Source organism: Botrytis cinerea, chromosome 13 (assembly GCF_000143535.2).
Source record: "Botrytis cinerea B05.10 chromosome 13, complete sequence".
NCBI classification, from domain to species: Eukaryota; Fungi; Ascomycota; class Leotiomycetes; order Helotiales; family Sclerotiniaceae; genus Botrytis; species Botrytis cinerea.
The window spans coordinates 348,708-372,604 of record NC_037322.1 but is presented as its reverse complement, the minus strand read 5'-3'; the positions used below and the strand labels follow the sequence as shown (position 1 = coordinate 372,604).

At 43.5% G+C, this 23,897-nt stretch overlaps 6 protein-coding genes across 7 annotated transcripts; 4 read left to right on the top strand and 2 right to left on the bottom strand.

Annotated features, from left to right (window-relative positions):
- Positions 1-440: 440 nt before the first annotated feature.
- Positions 441-4,674, bottom strand: BCIN_13g01000 (hypothetical protein). The gene is made up of 2 exons (XM_024696642.1): positions 1,736-4,674; positions 441-1,689 (listed from the first exon to the last, which is right to left on the bottom strand). Exons 1-2 carry the CDS (start codon positions 4,091-4,093, stop codon positions 754-756), a joined length of 3,294 nt encoding a protein of 1,097 aa, XP_024552455.1. The 5' UTR covers positions 4,094-4,674; the 3' UTR covers positions 441-753.
- Positions 4,675-5,030: 356 nt separating this feature from the next.
- On the top strand, positions 5,031-7,974 carry Bcvps27. Its single transcript, XM_024696641.1, has 5 exons — positions 5,031-5,413; positions 5,466-5,598; positions 5,653-5,937; positions 5,986-6,784; positions 6,832-7,974. Exons 1-5 carry the CDS (start codon positions 5,343-5,345, stop codon positions 7,728-7,730), a joined length of 2,187 nt encoding a protein of 728 aa, XP_024552454.1. The 5' UTR covers positions 5,031-5,342; the 3' UTR covers positions 7,731-7,974.
- Positions 7,975-8,521: 547 nt separating this feature from the next.
- Positions 8,522-11,510, top strand: Bchbs1. Of its 2 annotated transcripts, none has more exons than XM_024696639.1 (5): positions 8,522-8,735; positions 8,803-9,009; positions 9,822-9,863; positions 9,913-10,068; positions 10,116-11,510. In XM_024696639.1, the coding sequence occupies exons 1-5, from the start codon at positions 8,639-8,641 to the stop codon at positions 11,324-11,326; spliced, it is 1,713 nt and encodes a 570-aa protein (XP_024552452.1). In that variant the 5' UTR covers positions 8,522-8,638; the 3' UTR covers positions 11,327-11,510. The 2 variants fall into 2 exon arrangements, with proteins under 2 accessions (XP_024552452.1, XP_024552453.1); XM_024696640.1 differs by having other exon boundaries at positions 9,186-9,863.
- A 577-nt stretch (positions 11,511-12,087) lies between these two features.
- BCIN_13g00970 (hypothetical protein) lies at positions 12,088-14,197 on the top strand. The gene is made up of 3 exons (XM_024696638.1): positions 12,088-12,240; positions 12,479-13,979; positions 14,046-14,197. Exons 1-3 carry the CDS (start codon positions 12,146-12,148, stop codon positions 14,091-14,093), a joined length of 1,644 nt encoding a protein of 547 aa, XP_024552451.1. The 5' UTR covers positions 12,088-12,145; the 3' UTR covers positions 14,094-14,197.
- Positions 14,198-14,380: 183 nt separating this feature from the next.
- Positions 14,381-16,848, bottom strand: Bckar2. Its single transcript, XM_001557090.2, has 5 exons — positions 16,645-16,848; positions 16,382-16,577; positions 15,189-16,322; positions 14,777-15,131; positions 14,381-14,722 (listed from the first exon to the last, which is right to left on the bottom strand). The coding sequence occupies exons 1-5, from the start codon at positions 16,784-16,786 to the stop codon at positions 14,537-14,539; spliced, it is 2,013 nt and encodes a 670-aa protein (XP_001557140.1). The 5' UTR covers positions 16,787-16,848; the 3' UTR covers positions 14,381-14,536.
- A 4,232-nt stretch (positions 16,849-21,080) lies between these two features.
- On the top strand, positions 21,081-22,767 carry BCIN_13g00950 (hypothetical protein). The gene is made up of 2 exons (XM_024696637.1): positions 21,081-22,251; positions 22,326-22,767. The coding sequence occupies exons 1-2, from the start codon at positions 21,285-21,287 to the stop codon at positions 22,490-22,492; spliced, it is 1,134 nt and encodes a 377-aa protein (XP_024552450.1). The 5' UTR covers positions 21,081-21,284; the 3' UTR covers positions 22,493-22,767.
- Positions 22,768-23,897: the final 1,130 nt, after the last annotated feature.

Below are 23,897 nucleotides of genomic sequence, written 5' to 3'. Positions count from 1 at the left end.
TACTATTTACTACTCAGTAAACAGCTCTTCCCAACATTAATATGACATTCCCCACAGTCCGTCAACGAGTGAAAGCTAGACCGGCTCGCCCGGATGTTCAATTGAACATAACATAGATACCCCTACCCCCCCACCTTACCTCGCAGAGCTATCACGCTTGACAATAGCACATCAGGAGACAACCCCTTTCTACATCGCATTCGTATGTAGTATGACAAAATTCGCTTGCGACAACAATACATTGGTCTACTTCGATGTTTCTGTCAATATCCGCAGATGCTTGCTCAGTTTCTTTATTTAAATGTGTATGTATTACTTTGACAACATAATGAAACATCACGACGAAGTCCACAAAAATCATAATAGTTTAGTCATATACACACACAAACATTCTACAAAGAAGATTTAACGAATCATCTCTATTTCAACAATACAAAGAATGAAGACTATATAACGACAGCATTTTCGCATATACCAAGTACAAATGTACCTTGAACAATTCAATTCATCATTGTTGTCAAAAAACTATTGTACCAATCATTCATTCATGTAAACGATATCTGCATCACCCCCATCCAAAGCCTTCAACCGGTCGCATATAAACATTGCTCCTTTTCATTTTCCGCATCGAGCTTTCCAACTATATAACCAACGCCTGCTCTAGATACACCCACATTGATTTGAGCCCCTCCCATGACGCCAAAATTTGTAAACCATGACTCCATCGCTAAAAGTAGCCAATCGACGTAGGTATCAAGCAGCGCCTTGACGACGGTATAGGATCATAACAGTTCGATAGCTTTGTGTATCAGCAAACGTTTTACCTGGTATCACTTTACTATCGTTAAACTCGTGCCAATTGTCGGTCCACCTGTTATTCGCATCTACCCTACGGACCAACGTCCAATAATGTCCAGAATCCATTGATCCACTGTGTTGTACAACGGCATAACAATCGTATAGAAATGGTGGTCTCTGATGCGGAAGAACTCGATCTGAATATCCGTCTTTCTGTGATAGCCATGTGTACTCTGCCATATCAAGAACCAGCGGAAAGTTTACTTGAACATTTACGCGATGGCCCGGTCTGCGATCAGCTATTTGGGCTATCTTGAAAGGAAAGATGAGATAGTCCGGGAGATTAGAAAAGAGCTGTCGTTGGATTTTGGTGCGCATTTGTTTGACACCACATCCATCATCGCAATCCAGTCCTGTTCTCTCTTCGGTCAGACAATACGTCCGAAGCAGAGAGTGCAAATTTTGATTTAACCCTTCACTCGGATTAACCCCTAGATATATTAAAGGAGAGAACATCTCTGAGGTCACACTAGTGTCCTTACAAGTCTGACAAACTATTTCATACATCTTTTGGTTACAGACAAGTTTTGCAAGGGGTGAATTCAACGTTTCAAGGGCCCTTTCATATCCTTCGCGACAATTTTGAGTTCTTGGCAATTCACTTTTCTCCTTTGTAGAAAAAGTTGAGACATCACCTAAGAGCCCAGTCCTGTCACGATGGATATTCTGCTCATCCATGATGACATCAAAGAGCCATGCTAAAAACTCGTTGGCATCATGCTGTCTAGAAGTTCCAAAAGTTGTATCGGGTCTGTGGTCACGTTCACCCATGCGAGTCTGATCAACGCCTATATAACCTTCATGGCCAACGGCGGTTGCATGAACGTATTGCTATAAATTGTTAGCCGGTAAAATTCTGGGATTTTAGAAAGCTTACTTGAAACATTCTTGGAACAATCTCGTCGTACTTTCCACACCACATATGCTGCAGCAAACTGCGCAGAGCACGAGTCATCAACAGCATCGGGGGGCTATCTTCGCCCGGCTTTTTCGGAATTTCCGGAATGCAAGGATACTGGAACTTAATAAACATGTTCCTTATTGCTGGCGAGGAACCAATGGCCTGAACAACGGCATTCATGTAACAGAGACCACCTGTGATGTTTCTCAAACCACATAGACCAGGGTCTATTGAGGGTGGGGCGCTGGAATTTCCCCCTGTCATGGCATAATTCTTATATGGTGTCTGTTCGAAAATGCCATTAGATCTCTGTCTTGGTAGAGCTGGTGGTGGACGAGTTGGCGGGGCTGAAATTTTTGATCCATCATAGAGAGGCAATGACCTCGGCATTGATGGCGAGGCCATGGATTGCTTGACTGATGGAAGCTCTGGGTATCTCCTCATAAAGTCATCAGTAGTTCTGGCATAATAAGATTCGTCCATAGCAGAATCCTGAGCAGGTGACTCATCATCAGAATTTTGTTTTAAAGCTTGATCCCATTTCTCTTCCTCTGCCGCTGATAAATTTCGTAATCTGGGTGTTGTTCTCTTCGCGGCTAAGCCTCTTCGAGCTTCACGTGTAATAGAAACTCGACCCAAACCTTGATGGTCATGTTTCTTGTTTCTGACCAGAGATTTATTGCCAGGGATTTCGCTCTTTAATACATTCGGCCCAAAGAGGTCTATCCAAGAGTCTAGACCACCAACGAGTAACATCGGTCGTCGCTTTAATCGATGATCGTAAGCATGATCGTAGATAATTTTACTGAAATGTTGCAAATGATTAAGAGGTTCGCCTGGAGCATGTTCTGTGTTTATTGGCATCGACGATTGATCGTAATAGACTATCAAGTCAAATATATGCCTCTGATCGTACAACCTTTGTTCGGATTCAGGAGATAAAACAATTCCCTCCCCAAGATCTTCTGCGGACATATCTTTTCGTAGAGCTATAGGTTCAATGCAGATAATTGATGAGGCCATGATATGCCCCTCATTGAATTCTTCTCTGCTTCGAATATCCACAATTAAGATACTCAAAGTTTTAGAGCCCATTTTGAGAAAACCATGAAGCTGCTCGGCAGTAATGGTTGTGGTGTTGGGTATTGATGGCTTGTCAATCCGGGTTTCAGGTTCAGGATGACCATGATCAAATGTGTAATTATTGACCTCAGAGTTTGAGAAATAATCGGTTGCATCGTCAACCACGATTCGATTGCGAGTAACTTTCGTGACCGAACTAGAATGCTCTCTTTTTCCGTTAAAGTAGGAAGACCCTCGAGACAACATTGGCGGTTGACTGTTAGTCGAAACCACGTCTGTACTGCGTGCTGGACTATAGATTGCATCCGGCATTCTTGGCATCATGGGAACACTAGTATCCATGTCAAGGATTGGCTTTTCTGTCTTGAGAGTTGCTGGACTCATTGGCATTTCTCTTGGGCCCAGAGGCCGCAATATACTCGCATTTTGCTTGTACTGCGATGTCGAATTGGTTGGTTTTTGATCTATTGTGGTTTCATCTGGAATAGTAATTTGTTGGGTTCTAATCCTAGGATCTTGAGTAAGATTTATAGCATTTGGACTCCTCAAACGGGCAAATCTTGCGGCCAAGTCACTCTCGGATGAGTTGGGCAGACTGGACGATATGCCATTTGCTGTTTGTATCGAATTGCCATGAAGTCCTTGTGGTTTCGGTTGTATCACTGGCTTTTGACGGGTTTCAATCTTTCTATTGCTTGCGTTGCTATTAACATCGGATATGGCTGGCTTTAATGCAATGCTATTGGTATTCCCAGGAACAGATTCTCCATTGTATGGAAGTAAACTAGACGGGCTGACTCCAGTTCTTGTATTATCCTCCTTGATTATTTTCTTGACTTCCTCGAATCTATTATGTTGTGTATTGAGTCGTTTCTGCAAGCCAGCGTATAATCGGGTGTAATCCGACCTACTCCTTAGATCTGGATAATGCGGACTCTGAGGAATGTATTCCACGGCTATTGTAAAGGCTATGATGTACTGTTGAAGAGCTAAGTCCAGGCGTTTAAAGTCTAGGTATGTTTCCGCATGTTTTGCAGCTTCTTCGCCAGCTTCCAGCAATTTTCGTAACGAGGACTGTCTATCGACAAGTGGTTTCGCATTCACCAAATCGTCTAGATGTGGCAGTACTCGACCACTGCCACTCAAAGTTCCCATGCCATTAACGCCATCTTTCTTTATATTGTTTATTGGCCCAGTTCCATTGATTGAAGTGGTTCGCAGGTGGGGGCCACCGACGGCCGCTGGACTCATGGTTATAGATGTTCAAAATGCCGCTGGAGCATTCTGTTCTATGATGGAGGAGCTAGATGTCGAATTAAATTAAATCGTATTCTTTTAAGTGCTGGGTGGTTGAAAGGGAGACGGGAAACGACAAGAAATGTTCTGGGACCCGATATACGTGAACGGGGAATGTTCAAAGAAAGTTGTATAAAGAAGATCAAAGAACAGATCGATCCGAAGACAGAGATGCGTTTATCGAAGGTATTGTCGTTACTTTTTGTCTTTATTGTTGCTTTGCGCCACATACATTCTTCGATGGCTTGAATTCCTTATGCATCAAGTATGGCGGAGATCCGTGGACATTAGAGGATGTATGGTTGTATTTCGTCGGTACCTACGTAGTAGGTGTGTATAGTGTAATCTTTATCGATAGTGGGCGGTGAGTGGCATTTGTTACTAAGTATAGTCCGTTTATTGGGATGGGATTGCCGGTGTTTCCACGACTTACGAATTATACATCGATATCGCAGAAATGAAGGGGACTTTTGCCCATGAAGTCCGTGAAGCTCTCCTGGTGGTTAGAACGAAGTCAATGTTTCTATCGCGGTGTCGAGAGAGAAAGGGAGAGAGTGCCGTGTGTGTGTATGTGTATCTAGGACTGTATCTATATGACGAATCACGTGGACGACTTGAACTGTGCAATGAATGATATGATGTCTACCTATCCAAAGGTACTAGGTAGCCCCTAGTAAGTGTGCATTTGCCGCATTGAAATTGAATCATAACCAAGGTGAGAGTATCAACACCCAATAAACTCACCCTCATGATGCTCAGCACGTGCCATTGAATGCCCATCCCGAGCCATCGTAGGTATTTCTTGTGCATCGTACATACAAGAGCTGTCTAGCTTCATTAGTCATTTGTTTTAGAGCCACCCCACCCCCATTGATTCAACCGTCACATTTACGACCAGTTCCGCATAACATGAACTTTACAATCTACCTCAACACTCCGTACAAACATCTTCTTTACTGCAAACCCCTAGCTACATACTAGGCATCGACCTACTACATGAGGATTAATTTAATCTCATTCCGCATCAAACATTAGAGTGTTCTATCGGAGAAGGCTGAGCCATCACACAACCATTTACGACTTCGTCCTTCCGAAGCAGCCTTTTCTAGAAATCACGAATACCTGACCATCAAATCTATAACACCTGTCTCTGTCTGAAAGCCAAGCTTCGGGCATAGTAACAGTTTCTTTCGAAGTCGCCAAGATGATGGCAGGATGGTTCGCATCCAACTCTGCTTTGGATGAGCAGATTGAAAAGGCTACCAACTCTTCCTTGTTAGTCCCGAATTTCATCAAGAAGAGGGGGAACACTGCTAACATCAATCAGAGAAGATATCGCACTCAACCTCGAGATTTCCGATGTCATCCGTTCCAAAACTGTACGCGCAAATGAAGCTATGCGATCGCTGAAAAGGCGCATAGGCAACAAGAATCCCAACTTTCAACTGAGTGCACTAAATGTACAAACAATCAGGCTCCATTTATTGATGAATCTTTACTAATCATGGTTACAGCTCACGGATACCTGCGTCAAGAATGGCGGTTCGCACTTCCTTGTCGAAATTGCATCGCGAGAGTTTATGGATAATTTGGTTTCACTTCTCAAGGCATATGGCGGGGCTGCAGTTAATGACGACGTCAAGAACAAAATACTGGAGCTGATTCAGAGCTGGGCTACAGCAACCGAGGGTCGCAGCGAACTGTCTTACATTGGAGAGACCTATAGAGCGCTACAAAGAGAGGGGTTCCGATTTCCTCCCAAGACTGATGTCGCAAGTAGTATGCTGGATAGTAGTGCTGTGAGTAGATCATTCCTCCCCCGTAGACTTTTATTGACCTGTTACAAGCCACCAGAATGGATAGATTCGGATGTCTGTATGCGATGTCGAACATCATTTAGCTTCACAAATCGAAAGCACCATTGCCGAAATTGTGGCAATGTTTTCGATCAACAATGCTCAAGCAAAACCCTACCCCTTCCCCATCTTGGCATTCTACAACCTGTTAGAGTAGATGACGGTTGTTACATAAAACTTACCGACAAATCTTCCAAGGGTCCTACATTTACCAATGAACGATCCCCTACGCACGCATCCCACCACAAACACAAATCGCATGCATCCATGCAACCTCGAGACGCCCGGGTAGATGACGGTTTTGATGAAGATCTCAAGCGAGCTTTGGCAATGAGTCTGGAGGAGGTCAATGGTCACTCTGGGGCTGGCTATGTTCCACAATCGAAACTTCAGCCTGTACCAGAATCCCGCGAACCCCCAAGTAAAGGAGTTGTAACAGACGCAGGCAAGTCTGGAGAGGAAGAAGATGACGATCTAAAAGCGGCGATTGCAGCATCACTGGCCGATATGGAAGAACAGAAGAAAAAGCATACAGCTACCATCAAGGAGCAGTCCACTATTAATCCGAACAACTCTTCTACAGGCCATCTCAGTCTCCCAAAGAACGATTACGAACTCACCCCTGTTGAGGCAGAAAACATCAATCTCTTCTCCACCCTCGTAGATAGACTACAGACCCAACCGCCAGGGACAATTCTACGAGAGCCTCAAATCCAAGAGCTTTATGATAGCATCGGTACACTTCGTCCAAAATTGGCCCGCACCTACGGAGAAACAATGAGCAAGCATGGTTTGTGATTATATAGTATTTTATGTACTCTAGCTAACATTTCGTAGATGCTCTACTTGATTTACACGCCAAGCTTTCCACTGTTGTGCGGTATTATGATCGTATGCTTGAGGAACGTTTGTCAAACACGTATAACCAACACAGCATTGGGGGTTATAATCTTCCCCAGCAGGCTGCTGGACCTAGCATGTATCCTTCTATTTCTTCTAATGTACCCAATGGAAGTGGAGGGGCAGAAAGCTTTTATACGGGCAATTCTCAACGAGAACCTTATGCACCGCCCCAATCCACATACTCCTACCCTACTGGTCAACAACAACACCCTGCATACAACAAAAGGTCTTCTGTTTCCGATATCAATTATCCTACACTGGATCAGCGTAACGAGAACTATCCCCAACAAGGTCATCAAATTCAACACCAACATACTGGTAACTGGCAAACGAATGAGATTGCTCCTCAATACTCGGCTCCGTCGGCCCCCTTTTCGCCCCAACAGCAACACCAGCCCCCTGCCCAGGCTCAAACACCTCAAGGTGTTCCATCTCAACCTCCTACAAATTTTGCACCATCGGAGCCAACTAATATAACATCTACAGACCCTAATGCGGCGACTTACTATGGTGCTCCAGTTTCTCATCAAACCCAGCCAGCACAGGATCAATCACAATCACAGTATTCAGTCCAATCACCTTCTCAGTACCCGCATGCACCATCACCTCAACAATTTAACCATCAACCACCAAACGCCCAGGAGCCATCGTATCCTGCTCCTCAACAGCAACCTCCATACTGGCAATCACAACAACAGGCTCCAGCGCCTCAACAATCATGGCCTGCGCCTCCTGTATCAAGTTATAATGGATACTCTCAAGAATCGTTCCCCTCTGCGCCACAAAATGTCCCGCAGGCTAAGGTAGTGGAAGAGAGTCTCATAGATCTTTGAGTTCATTCAAAGAAGCGAAGCGTTTTTTGGGCCGAGTCACGTCTATAAATTTCTCAGTATCTCAGTCGGCGGAGTTCATTTCGAGGCTGGAGTTAAAAGATATCATGGAATCGAATGAATTTACGGACATCATATTCCCGGGGGAAATTGTATACTTACATTGATAGTGTAATGAGAACTGTCTTTAATTTGTGATTAGAAACATCGTCTAATTCGCTTGAAAATACTTGATATTTTCATCACATTGAAAGCAAATAACTATGTAGACGTTCCTCTTAGCGCGACAGTAAAATCTCTGACTTTTCTGAGATCATCGTCTTTGACTATATAGGGTTCATTGCTAATAAGCAGATCTATATGTCCGTCTACTATTACTATTATGTGCTAAGCTTTCCTGGTACCTGTCTACCCTACCCAGTAACTATCTAGCTGTGTGTACACCACTCTATGGTCTATCTTGAACTTTGTAATAATACACGCCATCCATCCATACATTGCTAACTCATTTTCACGACGCTATCTTGATTAGTATCAGGAAGATTCTGGCAGGTATCTACGCACTAATGAACATTCGAAACATGATACTAGTACAAGTAGACATTCCCTCCTTGCCTATTTCGGACGATAATAGTTCAGAGCCCGAGCTTTGTTTCTTGATCTAGAGGTGACTAATCAAGCCCCTCGCGCACTGCTAGTACTAGCTTCATCAATGACGATATCGAACCCCACGGCCATTGGAAACCTTTACCATAATTTATTTTCCATCTCATACATAAAAACTCACTCACCACGCACTTTTCTCTCAAACTCTTCTTAATAACTTTCGATTTCTCACCGATAAGCAAATCTTTGATCACATTTACAATCATACAGGTCGCATACATATAATTCTCGATATCCAATACAAGATGTCTCGCCACAAGTTTGTCAAAGCAATGGCGCTCGATTATGATGACGCAGATGACATTTACGAAGAAGATTACGGTGAGGAGGAAGCTGGTCAAGGTATGAATGAGATCTTTGCACATTTCTGACTGCCTTTTCGCAGACATTGGCTAATGCGCATTATAAGAACTGAGCGAAGAAGATCAAGAGCAAATGCGAGAAGGAGCAATCAAAGTACGCGAAATCTTACCGGCCGACTCGACCAATTTCACGGATAAGCAAATACAAGAAGCCTTATGGCATTATTATTACGACATAGAAAAGTCAGTCACATACTTGCTCGGTACTTTAACGCCTAAAGTTACCAAGAAAGCTGCTGGAAAGAAAAGTTCTGGTGAGTTAATTTCATTACGCCTTGAAAGTTTTTCGGTGTTTTTTTTTTTTTTTTTGCGTTTGGTCTTTTTTTTGTCGCATAAAAACACATACATTACATGGACCGGAGGTGGGTTCCTCGTCTTACCCTTTGCTGCCCCCTTTTTTAATGTGACTCTTAGCTAACACTAATTATAGATATCTACAATGGAGATTATTCTTCCCTAGCACATACTACAATCTCGTCTGCCAAAAACTTCTTTGCCGATACGCCATGGCTCAATATACCTCCTGAACGTCTTGCAAAATTCACACCTCCACCACAATATCCAGGCGGGCTTTTGGGAGGTTCTTCTGGAGGTGCTCCAAAGATGTCAAAGTTACAGGCATTAGCGGCGGCACGGAAAAAGAAGGCACAAGAACAGCAGAGTTCGGCCTTGGAGGTCGAAAAGCCTATGGCCAATCTCTCTCTAGACCAAACTGGTGGTGGAAGTGGAAGTGGAAGCGCAACGGAACCGCACGATGACAAACCTACACTAAGTAGCAGCGACTCTTTATCCAAAGATGCGAAACATGGAGGATTTCCATTGAGGAAACGCAAAGATTCCAACCCTCACGAAAAGGTTCTCAAGCCACAACCAACATCCAGGGGCCATAAGACAGAGATTGAGCCCGCAGTTGAAGAATCCTCTCCTGTCTACCAGGCTAGCCCATCTGCTTTCGCTAGCACCATGTTTCAAACTGCAAGCGCAAGTCCGAGACGCCCGCTGGAGAACAATTTTACCATGCCATATACTTCAGAAGTCCTGATCATGCCAGCTAACCCCTTTTCAGGACCTAGTCCAGACGACGTTGTCATAGCAGCGCAGTCGAAAGGTTCGGTACTTTCTGCGACATCAAAGAAATGAAACTAATCATATAGTAGCCGCTGGTAAAGGAAAAAAGGGACCGTCAAAAGGACCAGCAAAAGTAGAGGGGTCAACTGAAGTTGAAACACATAAGATAAAGAGCAAAGATTTAGATGTTTTAGCAGAATTCGAGAAAGCCAAAAGTAAAAATGCTGCGAACTTTGTAGTTATAGGTATATCAATATTATCAAGTCTTTACTCCGATTTCTAACCTTGACAGGTCATGTTGACGCCGGAAAAAGCACTTTGATGGGTCGTCTGCTTTACGATTTAAAAGTTGTAGATCAAAGAACAGTAGACCGTTATCGTAAAGAGGCAGAGGCAATGGGCAAATCTTCATTCGCTCTTGCCTGGGTTCTGGACCAAGGAACGGAGGAAAGAAGCAGGGGAGTAACAATCGATATTGCGATGAACAAGTTCGAAACCGAAAAGACAACATTTACAATTCTCGATGCCCCTGGTCACCGCGATTTCATTCCGAATATGATTGCTGGAGCAAGTCAAGCAGACTTTGCTGTGTTAGTAATTGACGCCAGTGTTGGATCTTTTGAATCGGGATTGAAGGGACAGACTAAAGAACATGCATTATTGGCTCGAAGTATGGGTGTTCAACGGATCATTATAGCAGTCAACAAATTAGATACCGTCGGTTGGTCACAAGAACGTTTTGATGAAATCTCACAACAAGTTTCTGCTTTCCTTACAGCAGCTGGATTCCAAGAACAGAACATCAAGTTCATACCGTGTTCTGGCCTTCATGGTGATAACATCGCAAGAAAATCAACAGAACAAGCAGCGGCATGGTATACAGGACCAACTCTCGTGGAGGAACTCGATCATTCTGAGCCAGTTACCAGAGCACTGACCAAACCCCTTCGCTTAACCATCGGCGATATCTTCCGCGGCGGCGTCCAAAATCCATTAAGTATATCCGGACGTATCGACGCCGGCTCTCTTCAAGTTGGCGATCAATTATTAGCGCAACCTAGCAACGAAAAATGTTTCATTAAAGGCCTCGAAATCGATAACGAACCGGTAGACTGGGCAGTCGCGGGCCAAATTATCACAATCCATCTTAGCGATATCGACCAAGCGCATCTCAAAATCGGCGATGTGCTTTGCACACCTAGTCAACCGATCAGTAACATCAAAACTTTCACAGCCAAGGTTCTGGCATTTGAATTCTTGACGCCAATGCAAGTTGATGTTCATAGGGGTCGCATGCATACTGCGGGTAAGATTAAGGAGTTAGTGGCGGTGTTAGATAAGGGCACGGGGAAGACGATGGGGAAGAAGAAACCGAGGATTGTTAAGCCAGCGCAGGTGGCAAGGGTGATTGTGGAGTTGGAGGTCCCGGTGCCGTTGGAGGCGCCTGAGAGGGTTATTTTGAGATGTGATGGGGTGACGGTTGCGGCGGGATTGTTGGAGTAGATGGATGGTGGGAGGAAGGATGGAGGGTGAGTATAGGCAAAGGGGGGAAGGGCGAGAGATTTATAGATTGAGGATTAGGTTCGCTATATATGTTTCTTGTGTGAGGAAGGAAATTAATATAAATGCTTTCTATATAGAATCTTGGGAATATACACGAGAATGACATAATAAAATACATATTCCATATTTCGTCTTTATTACCAAAAATATACTGAGCTTGGCATGTTATCCCTTTGTTTCATCTTATTGTCCATGATTATATCTGTGATTATCTAGCATCCCCCTTTTCGACATCAGTTTCTATTCGCGAATGAGCCATACACTTCACTTCCTCGCGACAAATTTCACACATGCTATAGGATTCTACAATTTTCGATGTCATCACATCGAATCTAATCCAACCATACCCGCTCAGAATAATAATTCTAGAGCTCTCACCCCCTAGACTTGTGCTTTGGTATCGTAGATGGTGTTGAAAGTTTGGACGAGGTTATGTGCCTATATCACAAGGCTTTTAATTCAGCCAATCACACTCATTCCAAAAATCGAATTCACGTGAAAGGAGCATAGAAATGTTTTGTTGCATATCTGATTATCAGCGACCACAGGGGGACAAAATTGGCGAATATTGAATCTTGATGATACAATTGGTCAACTTAAGATGGCTAGACTAACGATAATTCTCCGTACCTAGCTTTAAGGCGGTGCAATTACAATCCTTCAAAACGTCAACCTCTTCTCCCCCTTTTGTTATTTTCAACGGAAAACATTCTTCGGTGCCCATTCTTGGTGCATCTTCTTTGGATTATAAAATGCATTATGGCTGATCGTATATCGACTGAACCTCTTCCCCCCAAAGCAAAGAGGTCTCGGTCTAAATTCAAAAAATCTAGAGGTGCATGCCTCACTTGCAAGTATGTATTTTACACATTACATTACGTTGCATTTGCTGTCTTTCTCAACGCCATACTTTCCCCCCCGTTGATTATCATGATGAGCAACATTGGTCCGTGTTACTGAGCGGCCTCAAGAACCGCATCATGGCGACTACCAATTGCACTTTGTGTACCTCTGATCTCTAATTCTCCCACGTTGGCAGTTGCAAGCCCCCAAGCACAATTTCAAGGAAAAGTCGGCTAACTCCAACTCAAGAATCCGACATATAAAATGTGACGAAGGGAAACCAAAATGCATAAGATGCAGCAGCACCGGTCGAATCTGCGAATATCACAATCCTCAAGATGAAGCCATTGTGCTTTCGCAAAACCACGCACAGAGTCGCGTCACCATTCTTCCAGGACTCGGTTCGACTCGCAGCAGTAAAGAACATCGATACTTTGATCAATTTCGTCATAGAACAATGTATGGATTGATGGGTGTCAATCAAGATTCCGAATTCTGGCGTCGAATGATATTACAACTCAGTGAAGCTTACCCTGCGGTTCTTCATGCTGTGATTGCCATTTCGGCGTTGCATGAACATTTGTCTAGACCTTCTGCTGCCACCGAGCGAGTGTATCTTCAACAATATAATAAATCGATCCGATATATTCGTTCCCTTGAATCTGATGACAAAATACAAGTAACATTAGCTTGTTGCATAATATTCGTCTGTTTGGAAAATGCACAAGGCAATCATGAAAGGGCACTGGAACATCTGGAGAATGGGTTGCGGGTATACAATGTATGGGCACTACAAGATGTTCGACCAGCGGTAAAACAGGCCCAAGAAAATATTTTAGAAATAGTCACTCGGTTCGATGTCCAAGCGACTTCATTCTGGGATTCTCGCAAGCCACTCTTAGTTCCCAATGACAATTCCAACGAGCCAGAATGTGGAGATCGATTCCCTAGTCTCCACGCCGCAAGCATCGCACAGCAATACTACGAACTACGCGTTTTTTACGTTCTCACAGCCGTTTCTCCAAAGACATCTCGTCACGAGCGGCCTGCTAATTTCGAAGCCATGTTTCCACATCGTACTAAACTTCTCCACTCCTTTAATATCGGTATGTTAAATTGGAAACGCGCTTTCGATGGCCTATGCCACGCGGACGCTCATAAGTGGAACTCTTCTGAAATCCATCGAGGTCTTCTCCTCAAACTCCATTACCAATCGCTCTCTCTCGTCGTCGATCTCCGCGCCAATTCAAGAGTAGAAACAGATCTGTTACCTGCATCTGAAACCCAACGCTTTCAGGCTATTATCGATATTTCTCGCTCTGTGATCCTACATGCAACATCAATGTATAATGATGACTTCCTAACAGCAGATGGAGGAGTTATTGCTTCATTATATTTTATAGCCATGTCGGCTCCAAATCCCCATTTATATGAACAGGCGATAGAGCTTCTGAAAATGGTGAAGAAAAAAGAGGGATTTTGGCAAGCGTCGGCCGTGTTAAAAGTTGCAGAGAAGGTGGCTGAAAGGAGGAGAGAGGGGACGGGGGACCACTTACATGGGGGTGTATTGAAATTGGCAGAGTTGGCGGACGTTAAATTTCGGACTGAGTTGTTTCCGGAGAATGAGGAGCTGACGGAGAGGGAAGCGGGGCTGGCTTATAGGTTGGAGAGCGACCGGGGATTCGAGGATAGCGGGCTGGCTGGTTCTGGGGTTGTTCAGGAGATCGCAAAGGAGGTTGGAATGCCGACGGTAAGTTTTGAAGAAATCCCGTTTGGAAATGATGTATCTTGGGAAGCTCTCTCATAGATCTTGTAGTCCCTAGGAAAAGAAAGACGGACTATATGGCGCATTTCATATAAGTGAGTAGTCCGCACTAAGAGAATGCGAGTTACTCATTTTAGATAGGTAATGTATGTCAGATAATAAAATCTCTAGATCCATACTCTCTCCCTCTACCTCACGACTCAAGGTTTGACACCCAAACTTGACTTGCTTGAAGTCAACTAACAAGTGGCACAATACGATGTCAGATTGCAATATCATCAAGATCAAGATGATATCAAAATAATGGTGGAAGAACAGCAAATCACGTGAGAGAGAAAGCACACACACACAAGGTCAAAATTTCAAAATACTCAATTCTTTTTGTATGAATGACGCCCCCAATGGATTACAGTGCATAGCTCTAAAGCCTTTTTTGCCTACATGTACCTTCCCTTTAACATAGGTCCATCCATCCGAACCAATCAAAGAAAAAAATCATCACAAAGTGCAGTGTATCAATTCCGTATCTAGACCTTAACTAACTACAACTCATCGTGGCCCTCTGGCTCATCATCACCACCTGGTCCACCAGCTCCGCTGTACAATTTGCTGGTGATAGGATAGGCGACATTGGAGAGTTTCTCCTTCTGTTCTTCGAAATCCTCGGCGTTTGCTGTGGCAGCGTTCTCCTCGAGCCATTCAGTGGCTTCCTTGACGGCATCCAAAATCTAAGGGTATGATTAGCTTGAAATAAATTGATAGTGAAGTAATGGATAACTTACGGTCTCCTTGTCATCCTCATCAATCTTGCCACCAAGACCCTCATCGTCGTTGACTTGGTTCTTCAAGCTGAAAGCGTAGTTCTCAAGACCGTTACGGGCCTCGATGCGCTCCTTGGTAGCCTTGTCCTCATCGGCGTACTTCTCAGCTTCTTGGACCATACGGTCAATTTCTTCTTGAGTAAGACGTCCCTTGTCGTTGGTGATGGTGATAGACTCAGACTTTCCAGTACCCTTGTCACCAGCGGTAACCTTCAAGATTCCGTTGGCATCAAGCTCAAAGGAAACCTCGATTTGTGGGACACCACGTGGTGCTGGTGGAATACCAGTCAACTCGAATTTACCGAGGTTGTTGTTACTAAGAATCTCGTTAGAATCATATATTTCTGAAATGTATAGATGAGCTGAAACTTACTCCTTGGTCATGGTACGTTCTCCCTCATAGACTTGGATCAAAACGACTGGTTGGTTGTCGGCGGCAGTGGAGAAGATTTGAGATTTACGGGTTGGGATGACAGTGTTTCTTGGGATCAACTTGGTCATGACACCTCCAGTAGTCTCGATACCAAGGGTCAATGGGTTGACATCCATGAGAACAATCTCCTCAGTACCTTCCTCTCCGGACAAGACACCACCTTGAACGGCGGCACCGAAAGCAACAGCCTCATCAGGGTTAATACCCTTGCTGGCCTTCTTACCTCCGAAGTACTCCTCGATGAGTTCTTGGACCTTTGGAATACGGGTAGAACCTCCGACCAAAACGATGTCATCAACTTCACCCTTCTTGACCTTAGCGTCCTTAAGGACTTGTTCGACAGGCTTGAGGGTCTTCTTGAAAAGATCAATGTTGAGTTCCTCGAACTTAGCTCTGGTGAGAGTCTCGGAGAAGTCGTTGCCATTGTGGAAAGCTTCAATTTCGATACGGGTGGTCTTTTGGGAAGACAAAGTACGCTTAGCCTTCTCAGCCTCACGCTTAAGTTTACCCATGGTCTTGAGATCCTTGGTGATATCGACACTGTTCTCCTTGTTGTACTTCTTGGCGAAGTAGTTGATAACTCTTTGATCGAAATCTTCTCCTCCCAAGTGAGTGTCACCGGCAGTAGAAAGAACCTCGAAGACACCGTGGTCAATGGAGAGAAGGGAAACATCAAAAGTTCCTCCACCAAGATCGTAGACGATGATTTGACGTTCACCTCCAGTCTTGTCCAAACCGTAAGCAATAGCTGCGGCGGTAGGTTCATTGACAATACGGAGGACATTCAAGCCGGCAATGATACCAGCATCCTTAGTAGCTTGTCTTTGGTTGTCGTTGAAGTAGGCTGGAACAGTAACAACTGCGTGGGTAACAGTCTTTCCGAGGTAAGATTCGGCGACTTCCTTCATCTTTCCAAGAATCATGGCGGAAACCTCCTCAGGAGTGAAGGTCTTCTTTGCTCCTTGGTATTCAACTTGTACGGAAGGCTTGCCATCCTTTTGGACAACATCGAATGGGAAGTGCTTCATGTCACCTTGAACATCCTTGTCGTTAAACTTGCGACCGATCATACGTCTGAAAAGGACACCTGTCAGTGTTGAAAACTAGTGAATCAGATGCAATTGAGAACTTACTTGACATCGAAAACAGTGTTTTTTGGGTTGGCAGCAGCCTGGTTCTTGGCTGCATCTCCGACCAATCTTTCTTCATCGGTGAAGGCGACATATGAGGGTGTAATTCTGTGTCCTTGATCGTTTACCAAAATCTCAACTTTGCCCTTTTGCATCACACCAACGCAAGAGTAAGTAGTTCCGAGATCGATACCAATAACTAGATGGCAGAATTGTTAGTAAGAGAGATTCTTCCTGGGGGGGGGCAAAGTGTGGTAAAAGCTTACCTGTGCCATAAGATTCTTGCAGAGGGTCCTGATCGGACTGTGCATGTGCTGTTTGGAAGAAAGCGAGGGGAGAGAATAAAAGTACAAGGTAGAAGATTGCAGACAACCCTACAAAGAGGGAAGATCTGTTTCCACTGGCCATGATGATATGTTTACCAAGATGGTTTTTGGGAAAGATTGTGTGTTGTAGAAAGAAATCTATTCTTGAATGTAGAATGTAAAAAGGAAGAGAAAGGTGGGAAGAAGTCGACTTTATTAAAGCTTTCTTGATGAAATGGAAATCTGTCCCAAATGAACATTGGGGTGTGATGATTGGTTCGGTTAGGTGATAGGCACGGAAAATAGTTAATCCGAGTCACTTATCGCAGATAATGGAAGAAGCTTGTAGAAAAGGACACACTTGCAGCTTCTGAAGAATAACTTTAACGTTAAATATAAGAATCATTTATTATTCATCATGCACCCCAAATGGAGTGGATGAAAGGGATGTATATGGATCCAGAAGTGTATCAGCTACGACAAGGCATTGACATGGTGGAGATCTCCCCATCTCCTACTCATTGTTGAGGCATGAGGAGTAAGGAGAGATATATACACACACATATCCATATCTATACATGCCTATGTATATCGAGGCGAGGGCACTTTACATAGGTAGTTGAGGACACTGTACATCGGTAGTTAAGGACACCTCGCATAGATGCTTCACATTACCCGGTACAATACTACCAACATACACAATTAGATTCTCGAAAGCATAGTACATGGTGTATTTATATGACGACGTGTCATCACAGTAAGGTTTTCTTTTGGTGGTGTTTGCTTAGCAGTATCACTGGCATTAACATGGCATTGTTTGGTAGATGAAATCGAAGCTAGATCGATTGGCTTCGGCTTACATTTCCTCTTGTGTGAGACGCCCATTGATTATCTCTCATTAGTCGATTTCGAAAGGGCTATGGAATGGAATCAAGCAGTGCCATCTAGCAATTTCTACCAATGTCTCGAGTTGTTAAGCCATCTACAAAGTACGTCGTCGTGTATGGTGGATAGCTTCTCACAAGATATCACCCCTCACTATGACGCAAACCCCATATAATAAAGAAGAGCTGACCTACCGTACCCGTTCCGTTGACCCTTACAGATTCTACGGAGAGCGATGTGTATGTAATTACCTAGGTAACTTGGATTTCAAAGCGCTCGGTTCTTGTACCTATAATGGCTGATCTCTGCCTGACATGTGATCTGGTCACGTGTGTTGGCGCACGAGTTCGAATCACAATGATTCGTGACACTCACGTGCCATTCAATTGATCAATGGCAAGTCATCGGAGTCACAGGCGAACATTCCAGCGTCCTTTATATTACTCTGTGATTATGTAGAGAACTCAAACACCACCGTACATTGCCTCTCAAGTGTTGTTTTCACGTTTTCACCTCTTCCCCTCCTCATCGCCAAGATCCAATCTCACAAATGACACCTAGATCCCATCGGAAATCTTTCTATTTATTAATAAGTTGCATATAAATCTTAGACATGAAGTGTCAGCTCTCTACCTAAGTGATTGAGGTAAGCATTGCGAAGATCTGAGCTATCAAAATTTCGGAATACAACATACAAGATTTATGTAAGATCGCACTTGTATTGCTTTGTTATATTTACTTTTTCGTGCTTTCTTCATGTGCGGCGTGGAAGAGGAAAGATGTCAACAACGGTGTGTCTACACCAGTGGTAGTACAACCTTATTCAAATCCCTGTTTAGACACACCTGATACTCTAACATGTGTATGTAGCATTCTCACCTGGCTTCTTTTTCAAGCTTATTTCTTTAATTTTGCGACAGAGAGAAAAAGTAACTGATCAAAATCCTCAAGCTATTTCAGCCCTCCAACCCTCCAGCCCTCAAGCCATGTGTCAGGCGTTGATACAACAGATCTACACAATGTGTAATCTGCACATAATATCCTCACAATATGGCTTCGGTGGCTTTTCCCACTACTTGATTTCCCTGTTTAGCTCTAGTCCCCTACTTCAATCATGCTCTTCAGCAGAACTAATTTTCTACAGAGTACCCTGAAATTTGCGAATGAGACAAAGTGGTCTATCCATTGCAGCAATTGTGTGGAGAAAGTGGTGTGAGCAGCGAGGCGAAACGGTGTAGTTCCCCGTCAGTTTAGCTAGCATCCTTTTTTTATTTTTGAAGATACGGGCAGGAGCTGGTCCAGACTTCTCTCAAGGATACTGCTTCTCCACTGATTTCCCCCCCTTTCCCCCCCCCCCACTGCCCCCCCCGTATTCTTCATCTGAAATGACATTGCCATTGCCCGTGCACAAACTGCCTAACGCCGATAGAGTTAAAAGAATATTGTTTATGTCAGTTGTACCCACTTCTACTTGTGTTACCATACGATTTGTACAACTTTTACATCCGGCTCTTAGACCTAGTGGGCTCTTTCTCTTATCATATCTATTATTTACGTATGGAGCGGCTCCCGACTTACAACTTACGACGAGCTTTCCTTGTCGATAGAGGAAAAGCTGTTTACTGATATGAAGAGGTTATATCATATATGAGCTCCACACCGCTAGTCATTTTGGAGTCAAATACGACTACTTCGTTTAGCTGCATTGATCAAAAAGAATCATCCGAAAAATATACTCGGTGTCGGCGTCTCTCATCCGAAAAGTCGGCAAGGTCTTCAATTAGAAATATTCTAATTAATTAATTAGGAAATTAGATCCTTCCTTGCATAAATGATCATAAAAATCACTGTCAGGGGCTTGGGCTTTCCTTACATGCGCTTTGTTCCGCTTGGCGCTCGTGGGTCAAAAATCTTACTTTGAGTAAGGCTGGTTCTATTAGTGTTCTCTGTATATCGAATGGTTTAGCCTGTGTAACCTCTCCGCGGCTGTTTTTAACAGAATCCAAATATTGACAGCAACTCATTAAACTCATATCGCTTCAATCGCTTCAATATAGACTTGTGTTTTTTATCTCGTTGGATGATCTTCGGCCTTTCTGCCCTGCTCTCTGCCCTCGTTTATTCCGCTTACCCTGGCAAATTCGACAACGTTACACTCATACGAAACCCCTCAGCGCTTAAACCAGACTCTGGGGAATTTCTAGGATCTCTATTACAAGAACACACTATTTTGCATGAAACGGAGGCCGAATCAGTAAGTCTGACGACTAAGAATAAAATGAAATGATGCTAAATACATATCTTTACCTCACTCCGCCCGTTGGCAGTAGACTTCCGCTCTCTCTGCTAAACCCGGCCCCCAGTGTGTAAGGATCCTTCTGCCACCTGCGGGCATGCAAATATTGACCCGTAACGGATGAAATGAGCTTCCTAATATGTATAAGTGCGTGGAATCGTATGGTACTGTTCCATTTATGTTGGTGACTGGGGCCGAACCAGCATTTTGATTTGGTTCCAAACCCTCGGGTCTGAAAATCATCACATGATAGTCATCTGCGTTGGAGGGTGTTCCCTGCCGGCTCTGTAAGCATCTTAATTCACTTTAGAAAACCCAAGGAAGAAAATGAGGAAGTGTTGGAAGGAAGAAAGCAGTAGCAAGTGATTGTAAGATCAAAATATACGTTACGAATATAAGAGAACAGAATGCATCGATTCGAACGCGCGGCAGAGAAGCGATGGTGCGGTACTCTGTTAAAGGGTTCACAAGAAGGACAGTGTGGCGGCAAATTGTTTCTTCAATGAAGTAGAGGGGCGGTAAGTTCGGTGCGACTGTATGTCTGTGCTCTTCGATATCAATTTGCTAAACAAGTAGCAGTAGAGTGACATGGGGAGAATGTGACCAATCTTTTATCATAATCCTTGGCTGATGCCCCAGTACTTAGCAGGTTTCATTGGCTGTGGCTTTCATTAATTTCTTCAACGTATGTATGCAAGCTCCACTTCAACCTTTCAAGTGATGCGGGTTACATTTTCACATCATGATAAAAGAGGAGCATCGTTCGAGAATGGCTAGTTGCAGTCTAATACTTGCGTAGGGAATACTACCTGACCTAGCATGACGACTCATCAAATGCAAGATATCAGATAAAGCCCACCAATGGAAAAATGTCTGAAAATCACCACACATTCGCAAGGTTAAACTCAACGCCATACATAAATCAGTCTCAGGTAGCCAATAGTTCCCCTTATCACTTCTTCAAAAACCCAGAGCCATGGTACGTCGCTGCTATATTGCCAAAAGAAGTTTACCTTCGAATCTTTAAATTGCTTAGAAATAATTGTCTCGAAACTACAGGAACAAAATGAGAAAAAATCAAACACACGACTGCGGTATCCAGTCGGTACACATGAATTATAATGCATGTCCTTGTTGGAGAAATTTGCCTCGCCGCTTGATGCCGACATAGCACTGTCTCAGCAAAGCTATCTGGCATTTCTTCTTTTTCCAAGTTGGTTCTCTGTTGGGTTTCTCTCATAGAGCGTATATAAGGTTCTATGGCCCTTCCATAGTTGTGGACATTTATCCAGACCCTGAATTTGTTCATCACTATATTCAGAAACTTTATCTTCTCAGACTTATCCTACTTCTTCTTTTTATCGGCACACAAACAACTTGAGATTATTTAACATTTCCTAGAATACTTATCACAACTAAAATGACAACGAAAGTGGAGTTGTCATTCCAAGAATCCTCAACTGTCATGGGAATTAAATCTGTTGTTAATAACCTTGAACAAGCTATAACTCAGAAAATGGATATCCTTATGCTTTTGAACCCTCCGGATACTGAAGCAAAATCAGAGGAACACTCTGATACCGACATAACTGATTCGAAAATGGATATTGACATTCAACACCAGCCTTCGACCTATGTACAAGAGGTATTCAGCGAACATTCTTCAGAATATTTATTCCAATATCAAGCCAGGCTCGAAAGAACCGAAGCTCAAAATCATGCTTGTCTCAATACTACACGAAGTGGAAGAACACAACTTCCTCCGGCCCCTATTCATAGGCGTCCCATGTCCTTCAATCCGATCAACATCCCCCGGCAAAGATTCACGAACCCCTATCCTTTACCCCCAATCTATTCTCTTCCCGATGACAAATATTACTCTCAACCTTCAACTCATTGTCACCGTCATGACCGCCACCATCATGATCGCCATCAGCTCCCCCGTCGTCGTCACTCCCAGCCGGTCACTTTATCTGACAAGAAGAAGCCTCGGAGCAACAAGGCCTACTCGACTGAAGAGGTCGATTTCATTCGGTACCACAAAGAAGACTTGAACAAGCATTGGCCTGAGGTTCTACTGTGCTTCAGACAGCACTTCAGAGAATATCAAAGAGAGTCAGAGCAATGTCTTTCATCGAGATACTACAGGGATAACAACATCAAGATGTACGATGAAAGCGGCAGGGAAATGCGAGATGAGAATGGAAGGACTAGATATATCTCAGCCAAGGTTCGAAGAAGAGGAACCCCAGCAGGAAGATTAGAAGGAATACCATACACTCTTGTGCAAAAGCATCCAGAGAGAGCCATGAAATATTCTTGGGTCTCGGAACATCACAGGGTTGAAATGAAAAGATTAGCAGAAATTATGGCTGATCAAGACCGAGGTACGTGTTTTTCGCCTCCGCATCCTATTGATACCTGTATATATAGCTCGACATACAGCTAACAACTATTGCAGAAATATTTAACTCGTTGAGAGCTCAGCAGTTGAGAAAGGATGAATTAGAAGGTGGCGCGGTTGATACCACATCAGAATCCGTAGAAGAGTCCATGGATGAATTCAGTGGTTATGAAGGCTCACCGTCACCATCCACCACTAAATCTTCCCCTCGACATTCCCCTTGAGTCATTTTCTCGTTCAATCATCTGTTTTATATAAGCCTCTGGGGGATTTAAAAGCCAGCGGTGTGTTCTCGAAAAGGTTTTTGGGTTTTGGGTCATCTGCTTTTCACGATGTTGGTTCTTGTTTTGTCATTTATTACATCTGGTGTATTGGTATGCTTTACTGCGTGTTTAAAGTTGGGAACATGGATTGATTCCCACGCACATCATGGTATAATGTTAGATTTCTGCTATTTGGTACAAATTTATGACAACGAAATGACTTTAATGATTAGACACAGGCGTCTTTTACAAGCTTCTTGTTCTCCATGATTGTGGTTACTATTAGTGCACACAATGGTATCGTATTTTTGGCAACAAACAAATGGTGGAATCTGGACTGTGAGACAGTCGGAGTGGATTCTTTCATCCTTGTGTATTGTTTGCCATACACCTAACAATGCAAAATTTACAGTGCCTAGGCAATTTTCAATATTCGATAGCAACACAAATTCCTTTTCTGTACAAGGATTGCACAAAAAAGTTCGGCACCTTTCTTCCATGGCTATGAAATTGCATGATCCATATCACATCTCATCATGCAGCAATAACGGCTAGAAACTTTATCGCCGCCAATAGCAACAACCTCAGCACGCTAATTTGCTACCTGGCAAGCTCGAATTCTGTGCTCATAAAGATTGACCCCCATATACCAACTAACAGTGACCGGAGTTTCTAGTCCACCAATATGAAAGTCGGCGATGGCATGTGAATTTGTTCAAAGTTACAGAAATCTGTCCAATGCCCTGCAAGAACCCTGGGCTCATCTCGCGTTGGATCCTGTTTTGTGAACTTGCTGAACAAAATTCGTGGACCCGTTTAAGTCTATTGACCCGGGAAACCGGTTCAAATATTTGGAATTCATTGTAGTAATCAAACCAACAAGCGTCTCACCCTAATCTACTTGCAGTACCCCGGTCTTCGAGAAGATCAAGTTTATCCAGGACCAATTCATCAACTCTTTTCTTTGCTACCTTTGGAAGATCCGAATTGGTTTAGTTGCATATCAACATGTAACGTTCATCCCCAGATTAAGTTCCTTTAGCATCATTCAGTCCAAGCTTCCGGACCGTCGGTTGGATGCTTTCCGGATAAGCACTCAACTTGAAGACAATTTAGCATTCTCTTTACCAGGATCGCTGACAGTCAATATAACTTCTTCTCTTCCCAATTTTAAGTTAATTCACTTCTTTCACAAAGTCAAGTCACACACATAAATCACTCGGACCAACTTTGATCCAATAAGGAAGGTAGTTGGAACTACCGAATTCATATAAATCTGGAATTTGCCGCTTCAATTTCCCATACAGAGACATATACGAACCTCCTGAATAATCCACCATGACTTAACTAACATACTTCCAACTCC